At 37.6% G+C, this 23,143-nt stretch overlaps 1 protein-coding gene across 17 annotated transcripts in view; it reads left to right on the top strand.

The window, feature by feature from the left end:
- Nucleotides 1–23,143, top strand: part of RASAL2 (RAS protein activator like 2) — a 399,585-nt gene that overhangs the window by 297,062 nt on the left and 79,380 nt on the right. For all 17 annotated transcript variants that reach the window (XM_086343655.1, XM_086343654.1, XM_086343653.1 and 14 more), the window contains one exon: nt 492–598. In XM_086343655.1, the coding sequence (XP_086199781.1) occupies nt 492–598 (107 nt within the window). The remainder of the gene's footprint in view (nt 1–491; nt 599–23,143) is intronic.

Genomic DNA, 23,143 nt, shown 5'->3' with positions numbered 1-23,143 from the left:
CATGGACTTTTGGTTGCAGGCTGGTGAATCATCTTATCTGCACAGAACTGAACTTTGACCTTTGTGCAGACACCATCAAATCATGTTCAACACTAGGCTAAATTTGTTCATATGAATATAAAAAATAGTTAATTGGATTCTGTTAACTCTTATATGGCTGACATAAAGCAGTAGATTCCTATACTGTGAGATGCAAATACTAAGTGAACTTAGAGATATTAAACATAACTCAGAGGAAATTACTTTTTATATGTGCATAGATAAAGATACAAACTATCACACTAAGGCATATTCTTAACAGTGACCAAGTTTCTTTAATGTCTTGATAATATCTGTTTAGAGATAAAGAGACAAATTATATCTTAGATGTAGAATATAATGTATCTTTAAAGCAAACTGATTTTTTGTGAGGAAAAAAAATCAACAATTTTACAGATTAGTGAAAGATCCTAAATTTGGATTTTTATCGATGTTTCTTTTTTCTCATCCAGAGGTGCCAGCAGAAAGGTCCCCACGCAGACGGAGTATCTCAGGGACCACTACATCTGAGAAACCCAACTCTATGGACACTGCGAATACCTCACCCTTCAAAGTACCAGTAAGTGCTGCTCTTCTTTAAAAGAGTACGTTTATTCTTTTTAGAGTGAGAGACAGTTGCTAAGAAATCAAAACATTTTGCTCCTCAAGAATCTCTTTATCAAGTTACTAGTTAAAACCTATCATAATTCTATAAAGGTGTGGGTAGGATTTTTTTTTTTTTTTTTTTTTTTACTTTAAAGAATGGGGCATACATTTTATTTTAAGTGATGGAACCTAAGCAGAGAACGATAAGACTCATAAAGTTGCAGAGCAATTTATCAGAGAATTAGACAGCTGTGAGTTCTAATCCTGAAACTAGGCCTGTGCTTTGCTTAAGCCATCTTTTAGACACCCAAGTAAGTGCTTAAGAAATACCCTGGAAGAAGTATTCCCGTTAAAAATATTCTTTAAACTGACGAGACAGTAATGAGAGTCAGTATTGAGTACTAAAGAAGGCTGAGATGGAAAGTCTGTAAGTGAACAGGTCAGCTGACCACCAGTTGCAGCCCTCGTTTCAACCTCTTTGATATAACTTGGAGTAACCAGATTTTAATTCATCCATTTTCTTTGTTTATTGAATAAGAAATATGCTTACTTTCTAATCATATCATTAAAATTAATTGTTTTTAAACTGGGTAAGACTTACATCTGTGTAGTTGGTCATTATTATGGGTATAACAGAAATCAGTATAAAGTAGAAATAGCCTTTTCTCTTGGGGAAAAAAAAAGGATTAAAAAAAAATTCAGCCAAGTGAATATATTGTGTTTTTTATTCCAATACAATTTTTTAAAGTTAGGATGACCTTTTAGGTAGAACTGGTATTTTAAGATGTATTAGCTGGCATTTACCTGTAAATTAACCAAAGTGAATGTTTTATTTTGCATTAATCCTGGAAGCGAGATTTTTCCTTATTATATCTCAGTCTTGTAGAGTCTGTGGATAACTATTACTGTGACACTTTTCAAATATTTACAAATCTTCTCATTTTTAAAGATCACAAGCAAGTGTTGGATTAATAGTCAATCAGATTATGAGAGGAATTATAAAATACTGGATGTTATACCTTTTATTAAATTTCTTTATTCTAGCAGACATAATTATATATTTAAAATTGTTTTCATGAATGAAAAAAGTGTCTTTTCTCTCCCTTCCCCTTGTTGTTTTCCTGATGAAACCAATCAAATATAGTGAAACTATCTATCTATATGCAGAATTTGGTGAAAAGGTTTGAGTTAGAATTTGAAGTTTTCATGCCATTGTGCTAGAATAGAATAGTGAATACTTTTTTTTTTTTTTTTTTGTAATAACATCAGTAACTGAAGAAGACTTTGCCTCTGCAATGTGGTAACATTGAAGTACTTCCTGTATTGAATCTGAAGTCGTGGCTGGGTTTTTAAAATTTGAATTAATTAGCAGTAACAGTTTTAATTTATATTTAAACAATAAATTAACAGCTAATTTAAGGTTGACCTTAATAATAAGACTAATTATTTTTGAGTAAAAGTAATAAACCAGTGATGCATATACATGAAAATTAGCACCACATACAGACCACTTACCTGGAGAAGGGAATGGCAACCCACTCCAGTATTCTCAGCTAGGAAATCCCATGGTCAGAGGCACATGGTGGGCTACAGTCCATGAGGTCACAAAGAGTCGGACACGACTGAAGAACTAACACACACAGACCACTTACTCAGGGCTGGACTTCAGGAGAGTCCTAAGCACTGGACGGCCAGGGAATTCCCTCCTTTGTTACTCTTTTTACAATCACGGCCACCTCATGGATTTAGAAACTCTGAGGCAAAGAAAGGCCTTTGAATAGCAAATCGCAGTCACAAAACCCATGCACTTAAGTAAAATTTAGCGATTCATAAGTCTTCACCTAGACAATTATTTAGAAAAATAACTATCAGAACACAGAGATTGCAACTTTTTTTTTTTTAACGGCACAAAAGTTTTTTTTTAATTAAAAAAAAAAAAGGCAGTGAGTAGAAGAAAGAGGCAGAGGAAACGAGAAAACAAAGAGTCATAAAAACAACCTGAATCCATTTAGGATAAAGGCAAATAGCTTTATATACTTATCAATAGTCCTTAAAGGTACCTTCGTATTACAGAATGGGTGGTGCATAATGTAGTAATCGACACTGATAATAATAGTCCTGAATCATCAGGGAAAAGTGAAATTTTATTGTTTATACTAGGCTTTTTTTAAAAAGTGAAAAACTGTGTAATGTTGTGTGATATATATCCATTGAGAATATTTAAAGTCTTAAAGATATGTGAAACTTTATGAACCTTGTTCAGAAAAATATGGTTTGTGAAGTTCCTCTCTCCTTGATAATGCTGGAGAAATAATTTATAGTCTTTTAAGAGAAACCAAAATGTGCTGGCTAAATGAGACACTGCAGTACTTCCACAGAGGGTGTATTTTTTAAATCTCCATGTGATCCCAATAGCTAATGTGACTTTACAGCACTTAAATGTTGCCAGAAGAGTATATCTAGTTTTCAGAACAACACAAAATTTTTTTATAATGTCACAAAAGACTTTCTGGGAATGAAGTACAAAAAGGAACCTAACTTTGAGATACTTAACTTTGTTACTTTATATAGTACCTCAAAGATCATTTTCACATTAACTTTATGAAGGAGTAGGGGTGAGATTTAAGCACATGTACTTGTGGTTCTAAGATTCTGGTGTCGTTGCTGACACGTGTCTTTATGGTGAACAGCAAGTACATTAACCATCAGAAGGACCCAAAAGGAGCTGGTAGTGGACTCTCCAAAAGGACTTTATTCTTCCTAGATCTATTTTTAGGCTTACTGAGGGAAGGTGAGGCTTCCCTTGTGGCTCAGATAGTAAAGAATCTGAAAGTGAAAGAGGGGAGTGAAAAAGCTGGCTTAAAACTCAACATTAAAAAAATGAAGATCACGGCATCTGGTCCCATCACTTCATGGCAAATAGATGGGGAAACAATGGAAACGGACAGACTTTATTTTCTTGGGCTCCAAAATCACTGCAGATGGTGACTGCAGCCATGAAATTAAAAGACACTTGCTCCTTGAAAGAAAAACTATGACAGACATAGACAGTGTATTAAAAAGCAGAGATGTTACTTTACCGACAAAGGTCTGGTCAAAGCAATGGTTTTTCCAGTAGTCGTGTTTGGATGTGAGATTTGGATCGTAAAGAAAGCTGAGCACCAAAGAAATAATGCTTTTGAACTGTGGTGTTGGAGAAGACTGTTAAGAGTCCCTTGGACAGCAAGGAGATCAAACCAGTCAATCCTAAAGGAAATCAATCCTGAATATTCATTGGAAGGACTATGATAAAAGCTGAAGCACCAATACTTTGGCCACCTGATGTGAAGAACTGACTCATTGGAAAATAACCTGATGCTCGGAAAGATTGAAGACAGGAGGAGAAGTGGACGACAGAGGATGAGATGGCTAGATGGCATCACTGATTTGACGGACATGAGTTTGAGCAAGCTCCAGGAGTTGGTGATGGACAGGGAGGCTTGTCATGCTGCAGTCCATGGGGTCGCCAAGTCGGACACAACTGAATGACTGAACTGAACTGAAGGCAGATGAAATAGGTTTTTAACAAGTCTTGATGGAAATTGTTGACACTGGCACACTTCTTGAATGCTTACTTTGGGCAAAGTATTGGTGATTCACCAACTGATATTGATGAAATTATTGATACTTTCTTGGCACACTACTTGGTACTGGGGAAACAGAAATGAACAAAACAGAATTTCCATTCAAGAGAACTTATAGTCTATAGCAAGAGACAGAAAAATAACCAAATCTGTAAGGAGGTAGTTGAGCATCATAGCACAGGTTTTTAACAGTTCACTATGTAAGCCGAAACTTTGTCAAGGAGCCAGTATTTCAGCTGCATTTCAAAGGCTGAATGAAAATAGTTGACAGGGGAAGGATAGTATTCCAGGCTGGGGGAATAGCATTTTGGAAAGATGCACTTCATAAGGTGACTCTCGCTCCCAGGGAATATAGAAAAGTTTCACTGAAGCAAGACTTGGAAATCATGTAGGCAAAAATGGCAAGCTAGAAGGTGAAGAGGTAGGTTGGGGCAAGACTGTGAGTGGGTTTGTTTGTCAAACTTAATGAAATTTTACTGGCCATTACAGCATTAAAGCTTGGTTTAATTGAAATATTTGTCTTGATTCAGAAGCTGAACCAAGTTATGTAAATACTGTGACGATTTGGTAAATTACTTGACTCTAACACTCATCTTGCTACCACTGTCTCAACTCAGGGGGATAGGTGAGTTGGGGCTATCATTCGATAGAAGGCCAGTCAAGCACCCACCCCTGCCTTTCAGCTGACACTCCCTGATAGTTCTAGAGTAGCGGATAGCCTTAGGGAGATCCTCAGAAGCCAGAGGGTAAGGATTGCTTGTATTGTGCTGACTACTGCCAGATAAGGCAGAAGGGAGCCAGGGAAGAACTATGGCAATGAGCCCTTTAAACCTTTGTATATCACCCTCATTCCCCCAAATTTATATTTTTTAAAACTTAAAATGGATAACTAGTATATTCATGTATCAATATATTCCTTATTTAGTTTAATCCATCTTTATGCAGGTAGTAGACAGCAGAGTTAATAAGTTTAAATATAAGAACATAAGAAATAATAGAGAGAACTTGTATGGCCACTGAACCTATAGCTTAAGGCAAAGTCTTGGCTATTGGGAATGTTTAAATATATTTGCCCTTTTATCTAATCATCTAAATGAAAGTCACTCTGTCATGTCCAACTCTTTGGGACTCCATGGACTATACAGTCCATGGAATTCTCCAGGCTAGAGTACTGGAGTGGGTAGCCTTTCCCTTCTCTAGGGGATCTTCCCAACCCAGGGATCAAACCCAGGTTCTCCCACATTGCAGGTGGATTCTTTACCAGCTGAGCCACAAGGGAAGCCCAAGAATACTGGAGTGGGTAGCCTATCCCTTCTCCAGCAGATCTCCCCAACCCAGGAATTGAACCGGGGTGTCCTACAATGCAAGTGGATTCTTTACCAACTGAGCTATCAGGGAAGCTTATCTAATCATAGGAATAAGAAAAGCAGAGATCTGCAGCATAGTTTTCTGTAAAGAAAGATGAGCGCTGAAGAATTGATACTTCTGAACTGTGGTGTTGGAGGAGACTCTTGAGAGTCCCTTGCACTGCAAGGAGATCAAACCAGTCTATCCTAAAGGAAATCAGTCCTGAGTATTGGAAGGACTGATGCTGAAGCTGAAACTCCAGTACTTTGGCCACCTGATGCGAAGAGCTGACTCATTTGAAAAGACCCTGATGCTGGGAAAGATTGAAGGCAGGAGAAGAAGGGGACGACAGAGGATGACATCACCAACTCAATGGACATGAGTTTGAGTAAACTCCAGGAGTTGGTGATGACCTGGGAAGCCTGGCGTGCTGCAGTCCATGGGGTCGCAAGGAGTTGGACACAACTGAGCGACTGAGCTGAACTGAACCGCAGGATAGTTTTTCTGTTCTTCCTCCACACTCATTCCATATCTCTTCACCTTAATTCCAATTGTAGTTATTTGTTTATAAGTCTCTATCCCTCATTAGACAATAAATTATCTTTTCTACTTATCTTTGCAGCTACCACAATGCCCAGCAACAAGTTAATTGTTAAATGGGTAAAAGGTATATGAGTTATCTAAGAACTGAGTCAAGTGATTATGTTTCACACATACTCTCTTGATATTACAGGCTATGTCTCTGGTCAAATGGATTACTAAAGCGTTTAATAGCCACTCAGAGATCATTTTAAAGGAGTGCACCTGTGCAAAATACTTTTTTTTTTCTCTTCAACAAAGAGATCTTAATTTATATTTAAAATTCAGGGCTGTGGTATTTTATCTATATAGTGTTTATTGTTCCTACTTCTGTTGGAAAGTGAAACTAAATAGGATTCTTTACTTAATGATTTATCTCTGTGGATATTTCTTTGAGCCATTTAGGTATCATACATATGTATAAGTTCACAATGTTTTTGCAGATCTGAGTTTTCACTATTAGATTCTTCAAGAACAATTTTAGTCATTCAAATAGTTTTTATCTATTTTTAAAGATCCCATTTTTCATTTTTTCTTTAACATCCTGCTAGACTTTTTGCCTTTGTCCTATTTATGTTTTCCTTTAAATAAAACATCCATTGTATGTCTTATATATTGTTAAAACTACATTTAAATGATATCACAAGACTGATTGGGAAGAAATAAGTAAACCAATAAAAGTTATCCGGGTTCTTAAATTTAACTCAGAAAGGGAATAAGCTAACGTCTTGTAATTGTATGTATTTGTTTCACATTGCCTGAGTTTTTGGAACAGGCTGCTTTCTTTAATATTCTATTTATAAAGTGACTATTGATATTTATGATTTCTGTATCACTTCTCCTTAGAGGATGCCATCAATTTAGCTTTGGCTAAAAGAAAGCGGCTGTGTTCAGGGCCAGGTGCCCGCTCAGTGTTCTCATTTCCATAACACAATGGTCTGAGCTGGCCTTCCCTGTGAATGTAACACAATGCAGTTGCAGCTGCTTCATTTGTATTAGCTTTGAGCTTGGCTCTGAAAGAATTCAGGCACTAAAATATATGCCAAGACAGCCAGAAAGCACAGTTGAACTACAGGAGTAGCCGACTATTCCTGCGTAACCCTCCTTGTGCTCTTGTCACAGTGACACCTGAGCAGTCCCAGTCAGATATACCAGATACAAAAGACTGTCAAAAGATAAAAGCTTTGCCTAGTTTTTAGAAGAAAGTAAAGCTTTAGAGGAATACATGTAGACTAAGCTATATTCTTGTAGGAAATAAAAAAAAAGAAACGTTACATCTTTTAAATATTGTGTGATTATCAGGCTCAGTATTAGCCATTGTTTTGAACAGAATACTCAATCAGGTCTTTGCTTTTCCAGGTTAAACAGAGAGAGAGAGAAAGCTTCATGCCCACTTAATAAAGACCAGAAAGTGTTCATTGTCTAAACAAATCATCTAAGCAACTTCAAAAACTACTACTGCCAGAGCTCCACCCCAGACCAGTCAGATGACACTCTGTGGGCCCGAACCTAGTCTTCTGTAGTTTTGAAAACCTTTCCGGGTGATTCTGACGTGAATCCAAGCTTGAGAACTATTTGCCTAAATGATTGGTTAAGGTATTAGGATCCCATCTTGGTCAGTGTACTCCCTGTGAACACCCGTGCCTCCTCCTATACCTTCAAGCCAACCATTAAAAACCAGCAGTGATAGTCCCGCAGTGGCCAGCTGTCACTCACAGGCAAGTTGTGTTGTGTACTAGTTGCCCTTCTAAGTGTTTACCACAATCAGTCCAGATGACCAGTCTCATTTTGCAAAATGCGTGTTTTATTATGGCAGAGTAACCTCTGATCAGCCTAAGCAGCTCAGTTTTAGCGGTAAAATATTCAATTTGAATTCATGGCCTCGGAGCTACAATACTATTTCAGTTTTTGTGTTCTCATTGCTGTTGTATTCCAGGAAACTTAAAATTCTTTCCTCTGCTGCTTAAAGATTCTTTATTAATCTTTCTTCCTTCTCTTTCCTGACCATCTACATGAATCTAAAATCCAGGATCATCCTGCAGTGATACCTTTTTGTTCATATATGTATGAATATATATTGATAATATATGTCTATCAAAATATTACTACCACAGGTAAAAATAATGTAATAAAATATAGGGATGTCAGAAAAGAAAAATTATAGTCTGACGATATTAAATATTAAGTATACCTTCAAATCGTTTTGTAACCAGGACAGCTATGATTTTTAAATCTTTTAATGATAACTATCCTAGGATATAAAAATAGGAGAGAAAAAAGGGTTAAGGTTAGATATGACCCCTTAAGGAGGCTAGAGAGCAAATAGCAAATACCTGGAGGAAAACGGAGCAGAAATGGCTGAGAATATTGCCAAGAGCCTAAACTTGAAAGAATCGAAGAATGAGGGAAACCTTCCTCAATCTATGCTTATTCCTAGAAATAGGTTTGCAGTGGTGCTAACTAGTGGAGATTTCAACTTATTTTGCACAGGAAAAGATGGCTGTTTAAGATAAGAGGGTAGGATGAACTCAATTATACTTCATTCTTATGGATAGTGTACTACTATAAAGCCGTCTCCTCAAAGCCAAGATATTTTTCTTCTGTTTCAATGGGAAGTAGAGGTTTAACTGGGCTTCCCTGGTGGCTCAGTGGTAAAGAACCTGCCTGCCAATGCAGGAGACACAGGTTCTGTCCCTGAGTAGGGAAGATCTCCTGGAGAAAGAAATGGCAACCCACTCCAGTATTCTTGCCTGGGAAATCCCATGGACAGAAAGAGCCCGGCAGGCTATGACCCACGGGGTTGCTAAAGAGTCGGACATGACTTAGCACCTAAACAACAACAAGAGGCTTAACTTTTCATATCACAACTAGAGATAAATGTTTTGAAGGGCCATTACCCAGTTAGGGGAGCATGTAGTTAGCCACTAAGTATAACTGATAGCAGATGATTTCTCCTTTCAAAGATGTTAGAAAGTTAGAAATATGTGAAGGGAACCTTGCTAACTTCTCAATTTACTAGGGTTAGCTGTACATAAAGATATTTTCACCCCTCTTAGCTATACCTGTAGTCAACAAGGTTCAAGCAGTGCTGGTAACAATAGTATCCCTGAGGTGCCTTCCTACCATCAGACCATTTAATTTTATAACCAATGCCAGTACCATTCTACTGGATCTTTAAAGTTTTTGTTTGTTTTATATTAAACATCTGTGATTTTTCAATTTATCATTTATTTTTTAAATTAAAATCTAGTTTATGTACAATGATATGTTCTTTTCAGGTGTACTACATAGTGATTTGACATTTGCATTCAGTGAAATGATCCCCACGATAAGTCTAGTAACCTTCTCTCCCCATACAAAGTTATTATAATATTATTCATCATATTCCTTGTGCTGTATTTTAATCCCCTTGGCTTATTTATTTTATAACTGGAGGTTTGTTCCTCTTAGTCCCCTTCCTATTTTTCTGTCTCTTCTCTGGCAACCACGATTTTGTTCTCTGTATCTAAGAGTCCATTTTCATTTTATTTGTTTTGTTTTTACATTTCACATATAAGTGAGATCATACTGTATTTGTCATTCTTTCTTTGACTTTATTTCACTTAGTGTAATACCCTCTAGTTTCATCTATGTTGTCACAAATGGCAAGATTTTATCTTTTTAATGCCTGAATAACATTCTTGGGTATGTGTATAACACACAAACATACATGTTCATACACATACATACCACATCTTCTTCATCTGTTTATCTATCAACAGATACATTGTTTCTGTATCTTGGCTATTATAAGTAATGTTGCACTGAACATTGATGTGTGTATCTTTTCAAATTAGTGTTTTTGTTTCCTTCAGATATATACTCAGAAGTGGAATTGGTGGATCTTATGGTAGTTCTATTGTTAATTCTTTGAGGAGCCTCTCAACTCTTTTCCATAGTGATTGTGCCAATTTAGTGCACATACATAGTGTATTGTACCAGTGCACTCCCACCAACAGTGTACAAAGGTTCCCATGTCTCCTTGTCACCACTTCTTATTTGTTGTCTTTTGAATTTACTTTTAATTGGAGGATAATTGCTTTACAGTGTTCTATTGATTTCTGCCATGCAACAGTGTGAATCAGCCCAAGTATACATATATCTGCTCTCTTTTGAACCTCCCTCCCACCCACCCATCACCCCACCCCTTTACGTTGTTACGGAGCACCAGGCTAAGCTCCTGTGTTATACGGCCACTTTCCACTAGCTATCTGTTTTACACATGGCAATGTATATGTTTCAGTGCTACCTTTTCAATTCACTCCACCCTCTGCTTCCCCAGCTGTGTCCACAAGTCTGTTCTTTATGTTCTTTATGTTTGCATCTCTATTCCTGCCCTGCAAATAGATTCATCAGTACCATTTTTCTAGATTCCATATGTATGTGTTATATACAATATTTCTTTTTCTGACTTACTTCGCTCTGTATAATAGGTTCTAAGTTCATCCACCTCACTACACCTAACTCAAATTTGTTTCTTTTTATGGCTGAGTAATATTTCATTTTATATATGTACCACAACTTCTTTATCCATTCATCTATCTATGGACATCTGGGTTGCTTCCATGTCCTGACTATTGTAAATAATGGTGCAATGAACATTGGAGTATGTGTCTTTTTGAATTGTGATTTTCTCAGGGTATCTGCCCAGAGAGGGATTGCTAGGTCATATGGTAGTTTTAGTCCTAATCTTTAAAAGAATCTCCATTTTGTTCTCTATAGTGGCTATATCAATTTATATTCCCACCCCCTGTTCCCTTTTTTCCAAGAGAGTTCCCTTTTTTCCTCATTCTTTCTAGCATTTATTGTTTGTGAATTTTTTTATAATGGTCATTCTGAGGTGTGAGATGATACCTCATTGTGGTTTTGATTTACATTTCTCTAATAATGAGTGATGTTGAGCATTTGTTCATGTATTTATTCATCATCTGTATGTCTTCTTTGGAGAAATGTCTATTTAAGTCGTCTGCCCATTTTTGATTGGGTTGTTTGTTTTTCTGATATTGAGCTATATGAGCTGCTTATATATTTTGGAGACTAATCCTTTGTCAGTTGCTTCATTTGCAATTATTTTCTCCCGTTCTGCGGTTGTCTTTTCATCTTGTTTATAGCGTCCTTTGCTGTGCAAAAGCTTTAAAGTTTAATTAAGTCCATTTGTTTGTTTTTATTTCCATTACTCTAGGGTGTGTCAAAGAGGATCTTACCACAATTCAGAGTGTCCTGCCTGTGTTTTTCTGTTAAGAGTTTTTATATTTTCTTACATTCAGCCTTGCATTTAGATCTTTAATCCATTTTGAATTTATTTTTGTTTATGGTGTTAGGAAATGTTCAGTTAGGATGCTGTCCAATTTTCCCAGCAACACTTATTGAAGAGGCTGTCTTTTCTCTGTTGTATATTCTTGCCTTCTTTGTCAAAGATAAGGTGCCCACAGGTGTATGGGTTTATCTCTGGGCTTTCTGTCTTGTTCCGTTGGTCTACATTTCTATTTTTGTGCCAGTACCATACTGTCTTGATTACTGTAGCTTTGTAGTATAGTGTGATGTCAGAAAGGTTGATTCCTCCAGCTCTGTTTTTCTTTCTCAAGATTGTTTTGGCTATTCGGGATCTTTTGTGTTTCCATACAAATCATAAAAACTTTTTGTTCTAGTTTTGGAAGTTCTAGCCATGGCAATCAGAGAAGAAAAAGAAGAGGAATCCAGATTGGAAATGAAGAAATAAACCTCACTGTTTGCAGATGACATGATACTGTGCATAAAAAACCCTAAAGATACCATCAGAAAGCTACTAGAGTTAGTGAATTTAGTAAAGTTGCAGGATCAATACACAGTAACCCCTTGCATTCCTATGCACTAACAACAAAAAATCAGAAAGAGAAATTAATGAAACAATCCCATTCACCATTGCAACAAAAAGAATAAAATAGCCAAGAATAAACCTACCTAAGGAGACAAATGACAGACTATAAGACACTGATGAAAGAAATCAAAGATGGCACAAACAGATGGAGAGATATAGCATGTTCTTGGATCAGAAAAATTAATTATGAAAATTATTGTACTACCCAAAGCAATCTACAGATTCAGTGCTATCCTTGTCAGATTTGTTGTCTTTTTGATGATAACCATTCTGACAGGTGTGAGGTAGTATCTCATTGTGGTTTTGATTTGCATTCTCTGATGATTAGTGATGCTGAGCATCATTCCATGTGTTTTTTTGGCCATCTATATGTTTTTTGTTGTTGTTGTTTAATATCGCTTCAGGTCCTTTACCCATTTATTAATCAGCTTGTTTGGTTTTTTGATGATGAGTTGTATAACTTCTTTGTATATTTTGGATACTAAGCCCTTGTTGGATTTATTGTTTGCAAACATTTTATTCTATTCAGTAGGCTGTCTTTTTTGTTTTGTTGATGGTTTCCTTCACTGTGCAAATGTTGATGTGGTCCTATTTGTGTATTTTTGCTTTTGTTTCCTTTGCCTGAGGAGACAGTTCCAAAAATTTTTTGTTAAGATTGATGTCAAAGACCATACTGCCTACATTTTCTTCTAGCAGTTTTATGGATTGAGGCCTTACATTTGGGTCTTTAATCCCTCTTGAATTTATTTTTGTATATGGTGTGAGAACATAGTCTGGTTTGATTCCTTTGTATATTCAATTCAGTTCAGTTCAGTCACTCAGTCATGTCTGTTTGCGACCCCATGAACTGCAGCATGCCAGGCCTCCCTGTCCATCACCAACTCCCGGAGTCCACGCAAACCCATGTGCATTGAGTCTTTGATGCCATCCAACCATCTCATCCTCTGTCGTCCCCTTCTCCTCCTGCCCCCAGTCCCTCCCAGCATCAGGGCATTTTCGAATGAGTCAGCTCTTCGCATCAGGTGGCCAAAGTATTGGAGTTTCAGCTTCAACATCAGTCCTTCCAATGAACACCCAGCACTGATCTCCTTTAGGATGGAGTGGTTGGATCTCCTTGCAGCCCAAGGGACTCTCAAGAGTCTTCTCCAACACCACAGTACGAAAGCATCAATTCTTCGGCGCTCAGCTTTCTTTATAGTCCAACTCTCACATCCGTACATGACCACAGGAAAAACCATAGCCTTGACTAGACGGACCTTTGTTGACAAAGTAATGTCTCTGCTTTTTAATATGCTGTCTAGGTAGGTCATAACTTTACTTCCAAGGAGTAAGCATCTTTTAATTTCATGGCTGCAGCCCCCATCTGCAGTGATTTTGGAGCCCCCAAAAATAAAGTCTGACACTGTTTACACTCTTTCCCTGTCTATTTGCCATGAAGTGAGGGGACCGGATGCCGTGATCTTAGTTTTCTGAATGTTGAGCTTTAAGCCAACTTTTTCCCTCTCCTCTTTCACTTTCATCAAGAGGCTTTTTAGTTCCTCTTCACTTTCTGCCATAAAGGTGGTGTCATCTGCATATCTGAGGTTACTGATATTTCCCCCGGCAATCTTGATTCCAGCTTGTGCTTCCTCCAGCTCAGTGTTTCTCATGATGTACTCTGCATATAAGTTAAATAAGCAGGGTGACAATATACAGCCTTGACGTACTCCTTTTTCTATTTGAAACCGGTCTGTTGTTCCATGTCCAGTTCTAACTGTTGCTTCCTGACCTGCATACAGGTTTCTCAGGAGGCAGGTCAGGTGGTCTGGTATTTCCATCTCTTTAAGAATGTTCCACAATTTATTGTGATCCACACAGTCAAAGGCTTTGGCATAGTCAATAAAGCAGAAATAGATGTTTTTTGGTTTTTCTGGAACTCTCTTGCTTTTTCAATGATCCAGCGGATGTTGGCAATTTGATCTCTGGTTCCTCTGCCTTTTCTAAAACCAGCTTGAACATCTGGAAGTTCACGGTTCACGTATTGCTGAAGCCTGGCTTGGAGAATTTTAAGCATCACTTTACTAGCGTGTGAGATGAGTGCAATTGTGTGGTAGTTTGAGCATTCTTTGGCATTTCCTTTCTCTGGGATTGGAATGAAAACTGACCTTTCCAGTCTTGTGCCTAGTTTTCCCATTTATTGAAAAGACTCTCTCTTCCTTATTGTATATTCTTTCCTTCTTTGCCATAGGTTAATTGACCACATAAGTACGGGTTTATTTCTGGGTTCTACATTCTGTTCCATTGATCTGGGTTTCTGTTTTTAATCAGTACCTTTCTGTTTTGATTAGTGTAGTTTTGTTGTATAGTCTGAAGTCAGGGGGTGTGATTCCTCTGGCCCTGCTCCTTTTTCTCAAGATTATTTTGGCTATTCAGGATCTTTTATGTTTTCATGCAAATTTTAAAGTTATTTGTTCTAGGTCTGTAAAAAATGCCCTTAATATTTTGATAGTGAAAGTTGTTCAGTCGTGTCCGACTCTTTGTGACCCCATGGACTATACAGTATTTTGATAGGGATTGCATCAAATGTATAGATTGCCTTGGGTAGTATGGTCATTTTAAGAATATTAATTTTTCCCATCCATGCACATGGTATGTCTTTTCATGTGTTTATGTCACTTAAATTTGTTTCATTTGTATCTTATAGTTTTCAGAGTACAGATTTTTATCTCCTTAGATAGGTTTATTCTTAAGTATTTTATTCTTTTTGATGCAATTGTAAATGGGATTGTTTCTTAATTTTTTCTAATAGTTTGTTGTTAGTGTATAAAAATGCAACAGATTTCTGTGTACTAATTTTGTGTTGTTCAACTTTACTGAATTAGTTAATGAGCTCTAGTAGTGTTGTGGCATATCTTTAAGATTTTCTGTGTATAGTATCAGGGCTTTCTCAATGGTAAAGAATCCACCTGCACTGCAGAAGACACAGGGACATGGGTTCAATCTTTGGGTCAGGAAGATACCCTGGAAGGTGAAATGGCAAAGTTGTATTTATTTCCAACTCTTAGTTTCATTGATTGTTTTATTGTCTTTTTAATCTCTGTTTCATTTATTTCCTTTCTGATTTTTATGATTTCTTTACTTCTTAACTTCAGTTTTGTTTGTTCTTCTTTTGCAGATTAGGTATAAGGTTAGATTGTTTATTTGAGATTTTTCTTGTTTCCTGAGGTAGACGTGTATCACTACAAACCTCTTAGAATTGCTTTTTCTTTGTCCCTTAGGTTTTAGATCCCTGTGTTTTCATTTATCTTTTTTCTCCAAGTATTCTTTTAAATTTCTGATTTCTTCAGTGACCTACTGATTGTTTACTAGCATGCTGGTTTTAGAGTGTTTTTTCCCCCTAGTGGTTGATTTCTAGTCTCATACTGTTATGGTTAGAAAAGATACTTGATGTGATTTCTGTCTTCTTAAATTTGTTGAGAATTGTTCTGTAGCCTAACATGTAATCTATCCTGGAGAATGTTATATGTGCACCTGAAAAGAATGTGCAGTCTGCTATTTTGGATTAAATGTTCTCATCATGTAACTATTAATCTGTATCATCTAATGTGTCATTTAGGCCAATGTTTCCTTACTGATTTTCTGTCTAAGTAATCTGTCATTGATGTAAATGGGATATTAAAGTCCTTTACTATTATTGCCTTGCTGTCAGTTTCTCCTTTTTTGTTTGTTATTATTTGCTTTATGTATGCAAGTGCTCCTTTGTTGGATACACAACTTTACAATTGCCGTAACTTCTTGTTAGATAGATCTCTTTATCATTATGTAATGTCCTTCTCTGACTCTTGTTACAGTCTTTCTTTTAAAGTCTATTTTGACTCATATAAGTATTTCTACCCCAGCTTTCTTTTCTTTTCCATTTGCATGGAATATTCTTTTAGCTTTTGCTAGTGCTGAGATCTTCATATTAGAGGGATGTTTTTATGACTTTTTATAGCAGTGTGATTAATGATCCACAAATCAGGAGATAGAAAATGACATTGTTTTGGATAATCTTCTTCTAAACAGTCTTCTTTTCAGAGAAGGCGATGGCACACCACTCCAGTACTCTTGCCTGGAAAATCCCATGGACGGAGGAGCCTGGTAGGCTACAGTACATGGGGTCACAAGGAGTCGGACACGACTGAGCAACTTCACTTTCACTTTTCACTTTCATACATTGGATAAGGAAATGGCAACCCACTCCAGTGTTCTTGCCTGGAGAATCCCAGGGACGGGGGAGCCTGGTGGGCTGCCGTCTATGGGGTCGCACAGAGTTGGACACGACTGAAGCGACTTAGCAGCAGCAGCAGCAGTCTTCTTTTAGTATTTCCTAACACTTAGTTCCAGTGCCCCATAGTAATTTAAATTCAGCTTGCTGCAAACTATACCCACTTGTGTTTTTCCCAAAAACTCTTTTCCCTCTGAACTTCTAACTGTGTAGTACTATGCACTTCTTCAGTTCCCAGAGCAAAAAACCTATGACACACCCAGCTTCTTGAGCATGAGATCAGTGCAGTGTACAGGGCCTGAACAGAAGAAAGCCATCTTCATGGAGTTTAATGTTCAGTGGTTGCCATCTCAAATGCTTAATGGTTCGTTTTTGGATTTGTGTTTTGTAAATCAAGTCCAGTGAAACAATGGAGCATGTGCAGGGGCTTGAAACCAAGGCACGGTTCCACCTCCTCCTGCCTCTCTGGGATGGATTCTGAGTTCCCCACTTTCCTATCCCCTGGATCCCAGCCACCCTTCCTCACCCTCTGCTTCATTGAGCCACAGCTATCACAAGCTGTAACTTGTGCACAAGCATGAGAAACATAGGGATTGGGCTGCACACTCTTGGCAGGGCTGTCCTTGTCCCCACCTGTCATCTTCACTGGTGTCTGGCAGGTGGCCGGAGACCACAGCTCAGTTGAGGCAAGCCTCTTGTTCATCCTTAATTCCAGGATCCTAGTGAGTTGTAGTGGCAGCCATGGGAAGAAGCCTGGCCCAACTTCCGTGCCCTGGGCCAGGCACACGGGTTTGGTGGCTGGGGAAGGGCAACCTGGTAGCCAGTGGGTCACCCACACACTAAACTGTGGTCTAGGGCCCCAGGTTACTCTGAAGTCTGAAGGTCTGAGGGAGCATGACATTAAATAGCAAATTAAAAATACCATGGCAAATGGAGAGAGAAAGACTCTGGGAAATGTTTTTATTTTATCATCTTTAATGATACTGTTTTCCTGCTTTTTGAACAAGGGCCCTTATTTTTTCACTAAACGCCTCAGAGTATATAGCTGGTCCTATCTAATACAGTAAAGATTTTAACTCATCTCCTGGCCTCCAAGTCCTCCTTCATCCACTTAAGCTTTCACAATGTTACCAGACTGGGCTGTCTAAAATTTAAGCTTGGTCATTCTCCCTTGCTTAAAGTGTTTTAGCAGTTCTCTTTGGCCCCATGCCCATGTTGTTGTTGTTTAGTCACTAAGTTGTATCTGCATCTCTGTGACTGTAGGTTGCCAGGCTCCTCTGTCCGTGGGATTTTCCAGGCAAGAATACTGGAGTGGGGTGCTATTTCCTTCTCCAGGGAATCTTCCCGACCTAGGGATTGAACCCACATCTCCTGCATTGGCAGGCAGATTCTTTACCACTGAGCCATCGGGGAAGGTTCTCTCCCCTATGCCCATGGACATGACCAAATTTTGAACACTTTATTTGGCTTGCACAGTGGGTTCTTTCCACTCTCCTCCCTCTCTCCCTTCTTCCTTTCCCTCATTTGAATGTCTTCAGACATAACTAACTTTTCCTCCAAAAATCATCAGTTACCTGCTGAAACCTTTGGCATATAACTTGTTTTTTACTGGATGATCAAAAACAAAGTTAACTTGGCACAGAAAGCCTTTCATTATCTAGTTTTCAGCTGCCCTTCCAGTCTCATTTCTTTATATTCAATATCCTCTTCCCTACCCCCAGTTTTCTAAGCCTCCAAACTGAAAAGAGTGTTGTATCTTAGTGCTGCATCTTTGTTTAGCTTAAGTTCCTCAAACAAGTTTTCCCACGTGTCTTTGTACATTTCTGCCTGTTAAGGCCACCTTCTATACTCCCTAAAAGTATTTTCATCCTTCAGAACTCAACTCCAGTGTCTTCTTAACATTAGCCTTGACCTTCTCTGTCCTTCCTTCAGAGTGGACATTTACCCATTACCATTTATCTGTATCATTGCCTTCCCTGGTCTGTGATATTCTAGTTTGTAGTCTCCAGAATGAGTGTACATACCTCAGAGAGTACACTGCACAGTCCACTTGGGTTGCAAAAAGAAAATAATAAATGTTTGAGTTTTAAAATTTCACTGTTTTAAGATTTTTATTTTATTGACTATTTTATAGTCATATATCAAAACATTCTTACAGTTTTATAGATGAGAAGTTTTAGGAATGCACACCAACAGTATTTTACTTATTTGATACATAGTCAAGACAATTTAGGGGCTTCCTCAGTTAAAGAATTCTCAGCCTTAAAGAATCTGCCTGAAATGTAGGTTCAAGCACTGGGTCAGGAAGATCCCCTAGGGGAAGGCACAGCAACCAACTCCAGTATTCTTGCCCAGAGAATCCCTTGGACAGATGAGCCTGGCGAGCTACAGTCTATAGGATCACAAAGAGTCAGACACAATTGAAGCAACATCCCCTGGAGAGGGAAATGGCAACCCACTCCAGTATTCTTGCCTGGAGAATCCCATGGACAGAGGAGCCTGATGGGCTACAGTCCATGGGGTTGCAAAGAGTTGGACATGACTGAACGAGTACACTTACTTACTTAAGCATGTATGCATGCAAGACAGTTTAAAAACTACTCTTCTAGGACGCTCCCTTTTTCACTATTCCCACTCCAGCATTTATTATTTGTAGACTTTTTGATGATGGTCATTCTGGTTGGTGTGAGGTGATACCTCATTGTAGTTTATAGTTGCATTTCTCTTAATAAATTAGAAGTGCTGAGCATATTTTCATGTGCTTTTGGGCCATCTGAATGTCTTCTTTGGAGAAATGTCTATTTAGATCTTCTGTCCATTTTTTGATTGGGTGGTTTGGTTTTTTGATACTGAGCTATATTACCTGTTTATATGTTTTGAGTGTAATCTGTTGTTGGTTGCACCATTCACAAATATTTTCTCCCATTCTGAAGGTCATCTTTTCATTTTGTTTATGGTTTCCTTTGCTGTCCAAATCTTTTAAGTTTAATTAGGTACCATTTGTTTATTTTTATTTCCATTACTCTAGAAGATGGATCAAAAAAGCTATTGCTGTGATTTATGTCAAAAGTGTTCTTCCTTTGTTTCCTTCCAGGACTTTTATAGTATCTGGTCTTACATTTAGGTCTTCAATGCATTCTAGTTTATTTTTGTGTGTGGTGTTAGAGAATGTTCTAATTGCATTCTTCTACAGGTAGCTGTCCAGTTTTCCCAGTACATTTTTCTGAAAAGATTATCTTTTTCCATTGTATATTCTTGTGTCCTTGGTCATAGTATTTGACCATAGGTACATGGGTGTATTTCTGGGCTTTTCTAGTGAAAGGTCATTGTCCCATTGATCTATGTTTCTGTTTTTGTGCCCATACCATACTGTTTTGATTATTGTAATTTTGGTAATAAAAATGGTATAACCACTATGGAGAACAGTATGGAGGTTCTTAAAAAGCTGAAAATAGAACTATCATGAGCCTGCAATCCAACTCCTGGGCATATCTCCAGAGAGAGCCTTATCAAAAAGATACATGTGCTCCAATGTTCATTGCAGCACTGTTTAAAATAGCCAAGACATGTAAGCATCCTAAATGTTCATTAACGGATGAATTCATAAGGAAGATGTGGTATACAGTGATATACAGTGGAATATTACTCAGCCATAAAAAAGAATGAAATAATGCCATTTGCAGAAACATAGATGGACCTAGAGATTACCATACTAAGTAATACAAAGACAAGTATCATATAATGTCACCTATGTGTGGAATCTTTAAAAAAAATGATACAAATGAACTTATATACAAAATAGAAATAGATCAACAGACATAGAAAACAAACTTATGGTTACCAAAGATGAAAGGGGAATGGGAAGGATAAAATAGGAGTTTGGGATTTACACACTGCTGTATATAAAATAGGTAATGACAAAGACCTACTGTATAGCACAGGGAACTATACTCAGTATTTTAGAATAGCCTATAAAGGAAAAGAATCTGAAAAATATATATATATATATATCTGTAACTGAATCACATTGCTATACATCTGAGGCTGTCATAACATTGTAAATCAACTGTACTTCAGTAAAAATGAAACTTAAAAAAACAAGGACAATATTAGAAAAAATAACTCTTAGAAAATCAAGACTGTGTCTTATTCATTTAAGTCCAGCACTGACCTTTTCTTCTTCCTAATCTGTTTATGAAAACTCAATAAACAGGTGACATTCATGATTGCCTAAGACATACACATTGCAAAGACACTAACCTTTTTTGCCTTAGCATTTTTATCATTAGTAGATTGTTTCAAATTAATAAACATTATATATTGGATTTTAAAAAAAAGATTCTACCTTATCTGTTAAGGAAAATAGAATTAAGGGTGGAATACAGTGAGTAGAAAGAAAAAATTTTCTTTCACTGGAAGCCCTATGAGATTAATGGTAAAAGGAGTGACTCGTGGGGACTATCTTAGTTTGCTTCTCACTCAAATTATAATTGAAAGTGTAGGAATGTGGTCTGCTCTCAGCTTTTTAAAAGTTAAATGGAAAAAAAAAAAAAAAAGCTAATACATCTAGCAGAAGGGAAGGTCAAAACCTGATGATCTGTCCTTGGCTACCTGGGCTCATAGTTTATGCATTCAGTGAGACCATCACTGTCACTCAGGAGCACTTCTCCATTAAAATCAGCTACCTGCAGTTCAGAAAGGCTTTGCACTCTTCTGCCCATATGATCTAAGGCCAGTGTCACCTGCCTTTTTAATTCTGCCAGAGTATCAGTACAAGGATCTTATTAGCATTTAAGAATTTGGACCAAGAATAGGGAAAAGAGTTGTAAGACCCATATTTTTTTAATGTATATTCAACTTTTTTTAATGTATGTTCAGCTGGCATCTCCCTTGTGTGACCAAGAGAAAATTGTTTGACCTCTTCTGAGGCCTTATGGTGCCTTTTTTATGATAATGAAATATCACACAAATATTTTAAGATCTTGCCAATTTGCAGATTAAAAGGTATTGTATACTAAGAACTAATTTGTTATTATTTTGAAGCCTAAATTCATAATAGAAGAAAATTTTTGCAGGATTAGAAAGAAGTACAGTTAGGAAGTAGCCTCTAGAAGTTGTATAACTATGCCTAGTAAAATCTTTTCCCTGGTGCCCATCTCCCTGCCTTCTTCCACTTAATTGTGTACTTGAAAAAGAAGAGCTTATCCTGGCTAGTAATTAGATTGTTTTACTTTGTACCTTTCACTCACTACCATTTCCATAATATGGATTTTAGGTGCATTTTGTTTCACCAGAGGCAGGAAAAAAATTTTTTTTTTTTAATAATAGGTTCCAAAACCCTCCTTCATCTGCAGTGCTGTTATTCTTAGAGTCCTAGAAATGAGAGCTAGAAAACTTCAATTAAATTCATCTAGTTCATCTCCCCTGACAATGAAAAAACATCTTTCATATTATATTATATGATGCTTTTTTCAGGCTTCCATGATAACCTCTGGGAGACTGTCCAACAAACTAATAGACCTCACTTAGAGGGAATGTTCTCATTCTTAGTTTTGACCCTTCATTTCTAATTATTTGATTCCTGAAAGCCATCTTCCTTAATATTCGTACTCTGTGAACTTGACTATGATCAGCAGTCTCTTCTAGTGGTAAGAAAATCAACATATACCTCATTAGCAGGAACTGAGGGTGGTCTATATAAGTGTGTATTTCAGATACTAAGTTTTTCCTCTTTAAATACCAGATTTGGTTTTATTTTAATAATATTGAGGTTATTTTTTCCCTTCAGATGTATTAGATCTTTTCCCTGCTTTCTTGAGTGAATTGGAATTTTCCTAATCCAGTTTAATCATTATTCACTTCAGTTCAGTTCAGTCACTCAGTTGTGTCCGACTCTTTGCAACGCCATGAATCGCGGCACGCCTCCCTGCCCATCACCAACTCCCAGAGCTCACTCGGACTCACATCCATTGAGTCAGTGATGCCATCCAGCCATCTCATCTTCCGTCATCCCCTTCTCCTCCTGCCCCCAATCCCTCCCAGCATCAGAGTCTTTTCCAATGAGTCAACTCTTCACATGAGGTGGCCAAAGTACTGGAGTTTCCAGCTTTAGCATCATTCCTTCCAAAGAACACCCAGGGCTGATCTCCTTTAGAATGGACTGGTTGGATCTCCTTGCAGTCCAAGGGACTCTCAAGAGTCTTCTCCAACACCACAGTTCAAAAGCATCAATTCTTCAGCGCTCAGCTTTCTTCACAGTCCAACTCTCACATCCATACATGACCATAGGAAAAACCATAGCCTTGACTAGACGGACCTTTGTTGGCAAAGTAATGTCTCTGCTTTTTAATATGCTGTCTAGATAGGTCATAACTTTCCTTCCAAGGAGTAAGCATCTTTTAATTTCATGCCTGCAGTCACCATCTACAGTGATTTTGGAGCCCCAAAAAATAAAGTCTGCCACTGTTTCCACTGTTTCCCCATCTATTTCCCATCAAGTGATGGGACCAGATGCCATGATCTTCGTTTTCTGAATGTTGAGCTTTAAGCCAACTTTTTCCCTCTCCTCTTTCACTTTCATCAAGAGGCTTTTGAGTTCCTCTTCACTTTCTGCCATAAGGGTGGTGTCATCTGCATATCTGAGGTTATTGATATTTCTCCTGGCAATCTTGATTCCAGCTTGTGCTTCTTCCAGCCCAGCGTTTCTCATGATGTACTCTGCATATAAGTTAAATAAACAGGGTGACAATATACAGCCTTGACGTACTCCTTTTCTTATTTGGAACCAGTCTGTTGTTCCATGTCCAGTTCTAACTGTTGCTTCCTGAC

Source organism: Bos grunniens, chromosome 16 (assembly GCF_055505025.1).
Source record: "Bos grunniens cultivar Pamir isolate PY7600 chromosome 16, Bosgru_T2T1.0, whole genome shotgun sequence".
NCBI lineage: Eukaryota > Metazoa > Chordata > Mammalia > Artiodactyla > Bovidae > Bos > Bos grunniens.
This window is presented reverse-complemented; position numbering and strand designations above follow the sequence as displayed.